This window comes from Tenebrio molitor, chromosome 3 (genome assembly GCF_963966145.1).
Source record: "Tenebrio molitor chromosome 3, icTenMoli1.1, whole genome shotgun sequence".
NCBI classification, from domain to species: domain Eukaryota; kingdom Metazoa; phylum Arthropoda; class Insecta; order Coleoptera; family Tenebrionidae; genus Tenebrio; species Tenebrio molitor.
Genome location: NC_091048.1, coordinates 16931454 through 16941632, shown reverse-complemented (window position 1 = coordinate 16941632; position 10179 = coordinate 16931454). Strand labels below are relative to the sequence as shown.

The following is a 10179-nucleotide window of genomic DNA, read 5'->3' as shown; positions in this document are numbered from 1 at the left end:
AGTCACGGTTTTTCGTCTGAAAGTTCAATTTCGCGGAAAGAAATCTATGGCTGAAATTTATACAGCTGTAGAATACCGGGTGGGGCATCGTATACGCGCACGCCAGAAATCGCGACTTCTAATTAAATAAAATTGGCGAAATTTTATATACCTGACTAATTATTGATAAGGTATATTTGAGAATTTTTTAAAAAATTTTTGTTAATAAATAAGGCCGTAACAGTTTTATTAGTTTTCTCAAATTAACTGTTAATTTACCTATAAAGTTTCTACACTAAATGAATCTGTATCTGCTAGACCATCAAACCCTGGTGGCACAATTACAAATTTGAATTGGTTAGCTAAATAATTCGCTTTTTTATTTAAACGTAAACCAGACGGGTGATTTACGGCACAATGGTATAATTTCCCAACAAAGGTATAGCCGACCGTTTTAAACCTTTTTGCCATAAAATTGACAGTTTCCATTGTCACCTAAATTTACGACAGCACAAGTAGCAGGTCATAAATAAAAATGATTTTGAAAGTTGAAATGTAAAACTGCGTTTAATTTAAAATCTAATTGGTATTTTTTTCCGTAGATTTCATAAATAATTATAGGAAGTGAATCTGGGTAGGTTAGTATAAAAATCAGAATTTGACTTTTTGGTTGAAATTTACATTTTAATTTTTTTTGGCTTTGTTTGTAAGTGAAAAATTATCAAAAAATTATGAAATGTACCTTACCAATAGCCAGGTAAGTCTGAAAAATTTCGACAATTTTATTTAATTAGAAGTCGCGATTTCTCGCGTGCGCGTATACGATGCCCCACCCGGTACATTGAAATGATCGCACGAAACGCACGGGAGGCCGCCAGAGTTTACCGCGAACGTTTTCCAAACAGGTGCCCAATTCTTGAATCGATGGAATTAATTCTCATTGGAAAAATAGGTAAATTTTCTCATGAGAAATGCAAAAGTGTATTCTGGACTTATGTCAGACGGATTGTTCCACTAGCAATCCGGAAAATTATTTCACCTATTGTTTATCATGAGAAAATAATTTTTTCGGGAGAAATTCGACTGTCAAATGTGACACTTTTGTTAATACATATTTGTGTTTGTAAAAGAAAAAAATGGAAGAATTCATTGCAATCAAAATAATGATTGCCCAAGCGCAAAGACTTTATCCGAAATTAGACCCGTTTGATCCAAATTGTCAACATATTGCATTTTTAAATTCTTATGTGAAATCATTTTCCAAACAGTTCAAGAATACAGATATGAGAACATTTTAAATTCCACTGGGAATTCATTTATGGGAAAATATTCTCAAACGAATATTTTCCAGTGATTTCAAGAATTGCGCCCCAGGAACCGACATCCGGATCATAAAACCATTTTTCATGCAATAGCGAGAGGAAGAGAAACAGGACAAGTGACTTCTAATCGTTCAGAAGTTGGAGGTCCCACAAGAAACAAGAAACATACGAACGGTGGAAATCGTATTGAACACGTTTGACGAAAACCCCACTAAAAGTCAAAGAGTAGTCTCTCGCCAAATGGCGATGTTGAGGAGCTCTGTCCAAAAAATTTTGAAAGACAACTCCATGCACGCTTTTCATTACACACGGGTGCAACAATTAAAACCTGAAGATTATCCAATAAGACTAAGGTTTTGCGAGTGGCTGTTGAAATAAAAAATAATGGGGACCCTAACTTTCTGTCTCGTGTTCTATTTACTGATGAGGTGATGTTTGGTCGAGAAGGTTGTTTTAATGCTCATAATTGGCATGTCTGGGCTGAAGAAAATCCACACGTACTCTTTCACAGAGGATTTCAAGGAAGGTTTTCTATCAACTTGTGGGCCGATCTTTTGGTTGATCGTACAGTTACTTCCAGTGAAGCCATATTCCTAATAAGTCTTTTATTCAAGATTGGGCCTTTCGAATTTCTTGGGCGTTTGACGGGCCAAAGGTACGCACAGTTCATCCGTAACGAGTTGGAAGATCTACTTGAGGATGTGCCCCTAGTTTTTCGTGCTAACTGTTGGTATGAACACGATGGTGCACCACCGCACTTTAGCAGAGATGTTATGACATTATTGGACCAGCAGTATACCCAGCGTTGAATAGGCCGAGGTGGCCCGCACCCCGCATCACTGGCTACCCCGCTTGACTTCTTTCTTTGGGGCTATGTAAAAAACATAGTTTACAGGGAACCAATTAATACAGAAGCTGAATTAAGAGACCGATTGCAGGAGGTTTGTAAGCGATTACCCCTGACATGATAAATAATTCGCACACCACTTTAATCAGAAGAGCCCAAATGAACGGGGGAATTTTCGAGCATCTCTTTTAATTTTATTTGATCCGGTTGTCGTTGTTGGTATTTTTGATTCGTCGATTATTCGTTTATAATTAGATGAAATTCCGACCTTCCAACTTAAAATCGACTCGTAGGTACAACCATAAAATATGTAGTAGCTTTTCAGTTTTATTCCTTTTTAGTGTGGCAGAAAACAGTAAGTTTCAATTTCGGGTTTTAGTCATGTCTGTTAGTATCAGTGAACCTAACCAAATAGCTGTCAGCATCAAAAGGTTCGTTCACCAAAAAAATGTGCACTAGAATTATTTTTCATTCCTTAGCAACACTTTTACTGTAAGCACTACACCTGAGCGAGAGCTTCAGGGATTGGTCACTTTGAAACCTCTATATCTACCAAACGAAGAACAAAAGACCTACTTTTTTCTGCATTTACGGCATTTCCATTGTTATAGTTGTCCCAGAGCTGCAGCAATTTTATGGCAGGGTACCATTGTATAAAAGTTAACGACACCGACAATAGGTTTAAACCACAGCTACAACCCCCAATCGTAAATTCATTCAAATACTACCCTGTAAACTGACAGGTACAGAACGAAAGTGATGATTGACAGGGGTCTGCTTAAGTCCCTTATTGGCATCTCAATAGACGTAATAAGAACTATTGCCTTGCCATAAAATTCCTGCAGCTCTGGGACAACTGTACCACTAGCACATTTCCGTTGGGGAGGCAGTTGTGGGCTAACCTGTATACTCAAACCTGATGAAAATTCATAACACTATCTAGTTACACGAACGATTTCATTCATTCTCTTTTATATTCCTAGAATTAGTTTTAAAGCAATACCGGATTCCATTTTACGAAAAAGTTGTTCTTCATCCATTTTTTAAATAGTATATTGTTTATTGTAACTTTTAATTTGAATTAAGTGCAGTTGTACCGTTGTACGTTAGGAACACAAAAATCCTTGAAATGCTACTTGTTTTTTAAAGTACCTACATGCATAATAATTGTCGTGTTGTAACTACAGTAAGTCCCGTAAGTAAACAGCAATCTCTTGAGGAATGACAGAAACGACATCAGTTAACAATATACAGTATCCTGTTGTTTTTTTCTTCTTCGGGTTCTTCGTTTAAGAGCTAGAAGACTCTAATGGTATATAAGTGTTCATTTGAGAGAAATGATCGCGAGAGTAACTATCGAGAGCATTTCTCTCTGGTGGACACACTTCTGAGAGTAACTATTGGAGATTGCCTACCAACTCTCGGACAGTGAACATATCGAGACCTGTTTTCATGTGGACACACTTAATTCATTCGTCTTGATAGTTACTCGCCAATTACCAACGCGCCTCGAACTGTGTGAGAGTTGTTTGGCAGTTTTTAAATATGGCTTCTTCTAATAGTAATAAAAAAAGAGTGGTCAAAAGACCAAACGATAGATTTAATCGAAAAATATGAAGAGAAGTCCGTTTTATGGGACCATAAAAGTAAAGAATACAGAAATCGCGAAAAAAAAAAAACAAAGCTGCGAAATTGCTGAGCACCCTCTATTTCAAGTTCTTTCGTCAGCGTCGCACATGCACCCAGTTCTGATCTACGCATAATCCATGGTTTGACCCAGCAGCTTCTTTTTACTTTTTTGTCTCTTTTTTTCAAGATTTTATACAGGGTGTAACAGAAATAAGTACATTAATTTTAACCAGTAACAGAACTCCTCATGATGAACAATTTTTCTATGTACCATTTTTTCCAAATCGGCAATTTTGTTTAGCATTTTCCCCCCCATAAATTAACGACGCCCTTGTGTAAACCTTCGAAGCACAGGTTCTAATAATGGACAGTATTTTGATTTCGTAGAAATGCTTAGAAACGGTCGTCACATTTGTAGTCACTTCTGGTCTCCAGTGGCGGGTAGCGAAATTTTTGGAAACTTTTAAACAATTTTAACTCATTAACGAGAACATTTACGAAAAAATTTTCTTTAGAAAAGTTGTTACTCTTGATGAATTTTATTATCAGTTAAAATTAATGTACTTATTTCTGTTACACTCTGTATATAACAATTGCAGCTGCAATTTTTTTCACATCCATCTTAATTACAAGCACAACAATAAGAAAAATGACATTTGTATACCATTCAGGATTTTAGTAGGTAATACTAATTATACTCTCACTAGCGTGGACAAAATTCAACAGTGGCCACGGCTCTGACAGAACTCTCGAAGAAAAAGCACTCCGACAGTTCCATTGCTACTCTCGGATAGTCAAAATTCTCTCAAATGGACACATAGTTGAGAGTAGCTATCGAGAGTAACTCTCGCAAAATTCTCTCAAGTGGACACTCAGCTTAAGATTGCCCAATTACGAAGCAGTAATCGAATTAATTTAAAACGATGTATCACATTACCTTTTTGCTAAAGTCAATTTAAATTTGTCAAACATGACATTTATTCAGTGGCGTTCGATATAATTGTTCAAGGACGACACCACAGCTGGCAGTTTGTCCAAAAATGCTTCGTTTTACGCTATATACCTGGAACATCCCTGCCTGAAGCTAACATTGCGAACCCCAAACTGACAACCCTCATTAGTAGGGCCCGGATTTTAGGCAATTAAAAAGTCGGAAATAGGTGCCTAAAATAGTCCCTTAAACTACTGCAAATAGTCCCTTAAAAACTGAAAATAAGCCATACTAGGTCCTTAAAGTTGTGGTTAATTAAATTAAAAAATGTGTTTTTAAAGTTTTAAGTAGGTACACACAACAAGATATTTACTAATTATTTTTTATTAATTAATATACAATACTACAAGTTTGTTAGTTATTTACATTGTTACGTATTTACATTGCATACAAGATATTGCTCTAAATTTTCTACTTTAAAACATTGTCGGTTATCCACCAAAATGGACTTATATTTTGAAAAACTTCTTTCTACCTCGCAAGAGGTAATGGGCGCAAATTTGTAATAAATTTCTTCCATTTTGGTGTCATGTTCCGGCACATCTTCACCTCTAAAAATTCTTGCCAATTCTAGAAGAAATTTGTATCCAGGATTTTTTTCAGTAACATCTTCAAGTTTTTTTAATGCTACTGCTGCTACAGGGCCTGGAGATTTTTTTAGGGAGGTAAATACGTTTTCAACAATTTTGATTGAATCGGTTAAAGGTAACCCATTTTTTTCCAATTGAGTAATACTTTCGCAGATTATTTTAAAATTACTGCGAACATAAATTAATTGGTTTTTTATTCCGGGTTTCTTCATTATAGACTGTGCTTTTTGAATAGCAACAGCAGAACTTCCATCAAAGGACATGACAACCTGTGAGTAGTTAAAAACAGTTTAACAATCAATTAATTTGCTTATCTTTTATATACTTACTTCTTTAATGGAATCAAAGTGTTCGCTGTAAAACATAGCAGCCTGAAGCCATGTTCCCCATCGTGTTAAAATTGGCTGTGGAGGCAGTGGCATTTCTTTTAGTTTTTCTTTGTACATTTCAACTCTCAAAGGTGCCTTAACGAAAATTTTTTTCACGTTCGAAATTAAATTATCCACATCTTCATATTGATAGCGAATTTTTTCAGCCACTAGATTTAAAGCATGCGCTAAGCATGTGACATGCACAATTTTTGGATAAAACACCTTAAGGTGTCTACCAGATTTTATCATATATGGTGCTCCATCCGTTACAAACAAAAGAAACTTTTCAGCAACAACTCTGGTACTCCACAAGATTTCTACGCATAGAAATTTTAAATCAAAATAAATTTAAAAAAGTGAAAAACCCTTACCTAAAGATTGATTTACGAATCTAGCTATTGTCTCATGATTTGTTCTTTCTAATTGTTTAGACGCCAAAAGATAAGATTTTCCAGGTTCATCTTCTGAAAGTTTCCCAACCAGACAATTCGCCACATATCGCCCAAGTGCATCTGTTGTTTCGTCAACTGAAACCCATATGTTAAAAGGATCCAGCTCATTCCGAATGCGGTCAATAGTCTAAAAGTGAAAATAATTTTAAATTAAATATTAAAAGATAGTATGTTCATACATCTTTGTAGCATTTTGGTAAATAATTTTTCCGTAAAGTAGACTCATCCGGAATTTTTCTACCACAATATTTTGTCAGAAAATTCTGAAACGCAGGATTTTGTAGTTTGTGCCATGGTATATTGGCAGCTAAAAAGACGTTACAAAGTTCCATATTGAATGTACTATTTGCCGATTCCTCCAAGTTCTGTGTCAGCAACGTTTGCCGAAGCGGTGTCATAATGTTCTCTTTATGGATGGCCGTTTGCTCATGCTGTTGCAAGTGACATTTTTTTTCGCATATAAACTACAAAAAATAAAATTTTCAAATAAGTAAAAAATATAAAATGACATATTTTTAATTATGCTTAACTTACCAGTTTACCACAAGCTTTACAAAACATTTCTCGGGTTGATTTTATTTCATATAAATCTTTCTTGCTTGTCCACTGTAATATTTTTTCGCGTAAACTAATTTTTTGTTTCGGCATTATGTTCACTTTAAACAGGTTCACAAGAAACACGACCACTGCACGGAGATAAAGTAAACGAGAAATGACAAATTTGTAATGCTTATATTTACGTCTCCCACCAAATTTCAGAGGAGATGGTTAATTTTATATTTCTTAAATTTTTAGAAAATGACACCCTTAAGGTTTCTCTTATTGTTTCACTTCGGGATTTTAATTTTCGTTTTTATGGCAAGGACCATTTTATAAACGTTAAAGCTTCTAACAATACCTAAGTATCAGAAAACATTAGACCGCGTATACCTGCACCCCTTCGAACAGAGGCAAACAGATAAACTCTGTAATTTATGCCAGTCCAGTCTAATGGTTTGTGGTACTTAGGTATTGTCGGAGTATTTACCGCTGACATCATGGTCCCAACCGTAAAAGCGAAAAAGTAATTCCTGTATTGTACTGCACTTTGTACATTTCAGTAATTACATCTCCTTAAATTTTAAAATCATAAAGCATTGTAAATTTTATTGAGGTACCACTTTTACATTTTCAATACCGTAAACTTCCCAGAATGAAATTGATTTTTGGTCATTTTAGGCATGTTCAGGCAGTTAAAAGGTAAAATAGGTATTTAAAGGGCATTTTAGGCCGAATAGGCAGAATCAAATATGGCTCTAATTACTCTAATTAAGCCAGAAATCATTTATAGACAAGTTTCATACATGTGCCTTAAAAAATAAAAATAGTCCATTTTGCCTAAAATCCGGGCCCTACTCATTAGCATTTATCAGTAGGATTATTGCTGCAGCATAAAATTCTATTTTTCAAGTAACAAACAAATTTACAACCAAAGACGAATTCCACTAGAGTTTCTGTAGGACTATAAGTGGTACATACCCCAAATTCTAGACTCGAATTCCCGTCAGAAGAAAATCTCCTCATCGGGCCATTTTCTCTTTAAAAATTATTTTCCTTCGGGAAACGAGGCGAAGCCCGAAGAAACCTTCCTGTAGACCGGGGGCGGCGTAATAGTTATAGCGTCCGGAATAAGTGTCGGTCTTCGGCCCCCCTTTCTTCATTTTCACATTTTTTTTTGCTTTAAGACTCTATCAGTACCGAAAAAATGTATACGAGAAAGCATCCATTTTTTGTGCGTAAATAACATCTTTAATTTTCAATTCTAAAGAGATATCGATATTTCTACATGATGACAAAGTTTTTTTCTACAAGTATATCGCAACGCGTTAATTATTTCTAAATTTTGATCCAAACATCTTAAAAGACACAATAATTGAAAAACTCTAAACACATTTTTCTCCAAACCTTTCTTTGCCAATCTTCAGACTTACACCAAAATGACGAGCATGTTGTCAAAGCAGGCAAGTTTTACTACAAAACCCAACATTTAAAATGAATGCACTATACAAGAGTATAGCGATAGGCGGTGAGGTGCATACAAACAGTTTGGCTGCAGCGAGAAAGTAGGTATTTATCGAGAAATGTTTCCGAATAGACGCATCCCACACAGAAGCGTTTTTGCGAGGATCGACCGGAAATTGAGGGAATTTGGTCATTTGAATGTTAGTAGCATTGATATGGGAAAACCTAGATTGGACAATGGTGAGTTTGATAAACAAGGTTTAGATCTGGTGCGCTTCACGCAGAAGTGTCAGACAGATCGTTCGACAAGTCCGAGCTTCAAAAGGCACAGTTTGGAGAATTTTGAATTGAGAACAAATGCATCCATATCATTATGTACGAACGCAGAACTTACTCCCGGAAGATTACCCACGACTATATAATTTTTGCGAGTGGTTATTACAAATGAGTGCACAAGAATGCATTTATTGAAATTATACTTTTCACAGACGAGTCTAACTTTCTCGCAACGGAGTATTAAATTTAGGAAATATGCACTATTGGGCTTACATTAACCCTCACGTGGTTAGAGAAGTTCATCATCAGCGTTTGTTGGTCCCATAGCTTGGCCACCACGGTCTCCGGACCTCAACCCTCTTGATTTCTACTATCGGGGCCATGTAAAATCATTGGGTTATGAAACCCCATCCAATAATGAACAAGATTTATAGCATAAAATTCAAATAGCTTCTAACTAAATTAAAAGTAATCAAGAGATATTCCATTTAGTAGAGACATTTTTAATTCGTCGTGCTCAAGCCTGTTTACAACAAAATGGCGGGTACTTAGACTAAGTTTGTTGTTTACTAGTAATTTTCATTTTAAATAAATTATTTCTTTTTTCAATAGTTTTCCTTCTTGTAACGACGCTGAATTAGAATGTCACATTTGTCAAAATTTTATGTCATAACTTGATTCTAAAATTTTTATCAACTTGTAAAGAACTCCTCATTGGGTGACTTTATACATTTTTACCTCTTAAACGAAGAACTCGAAGAAGAAAAAAACAACAGGATATTAATTACTGAGGTCGTTTCTGTCATTCCTCAAGAGATTTCCGTTTACTTACGAGACATCCTGTATCTAAATGCAAAAAAAAATCAAGAATGAACTTTTACAGAAGTTGGGTAGGCAAACTAGTTACAACTACATAGTTAGGTACATTCTAAGAAACACTGCAAAGAAATTTAATTTTAGCATTTTGAGTACTATTTAAAATATAATCATAATCGTACAATATCTTTGAGATTTTTTTATCATTTCAATGAATAAGATGAAATATTCTTATCTGAAAATACTATACATAATACTCGTACATATAAATAATTTATAAATCTTAGAATCTTACACTTGATAATACTAATATGGAGGGAGGGCTCGAGGGCTGGTGTCAGCGGGCACAGACAGGAGCAGTGCCTCCCCAAACCTCAACAGTGGCAAATTAAGAATAATAATGGAAAATAAATCATTACGTCTGACAAGAATAGATATTTTTATTTGTTATACAGGTCATTATAAATGATTGTCCCATCGCAGTTGGCGTTGAAAACCCACACAAATTTTGGATGTGCCGCCTGCTTCGCAACGTTAGACAAACTAGTAGACAGATTTCCACTACCGCCAGTAGCGCCATCTATTGGCCATGCTAGGCTCACTCATGTTATCAAGCTTGCGGCACATTCAATTTAGCCACCAACGCTCGCCAACGCCTACTACGATGGTATACTCCGTACTCTGATAGATTGCACGTTTTTTGACAGAAGACAGACACAGAAACAAGCATGGCGGGAATTAATCTGCAAGGTTGCAACGGTTTTCTACATAACGTGAAACAATTGAGATGGAGAGTTTAGTATTTTTCACTGCGTTATGTTTTGGAACTAGAATTCAAAAACGTGCAATCTGTCACCGTACGGAGTATACAATCATTTATAATGATCCTCTATGTAGAGTGTCGG

At 35.6% G+C, this 10179-nt stretch overlaps 1 protein-coding gene across 1 annotated transcript; it reads right to left on the bottom strand.

Moving 5' to 3' along the window:
- Positions 1–5074: 5074 nt before the first annotated feature.
- LOC138126451 (uncharacterized) lies at positions 5075–8877 on the bottom strand. The gene is made up of 5 exons (XM_069042225.1): positions 6716–8877; positions 6361–6645; positions 6101–6308; positions 5688–6046; positions 5075–5627 (listed from the first exon to the last, which is right to left on the bottom strand). The coding sequence occupies exons 1-5, from the start codon at positions 6827–6829 to the stop codon at positions 5139–5141; spliced, it is 1455 nt and encodes a 484-aa protein (XP_068898326.1). The 5' UTR covers positions 6830–8877; the 3' UTR covers positions 5075–5138.
- Positions 8878–10179: the final 1302 nt, after the last annotated feature.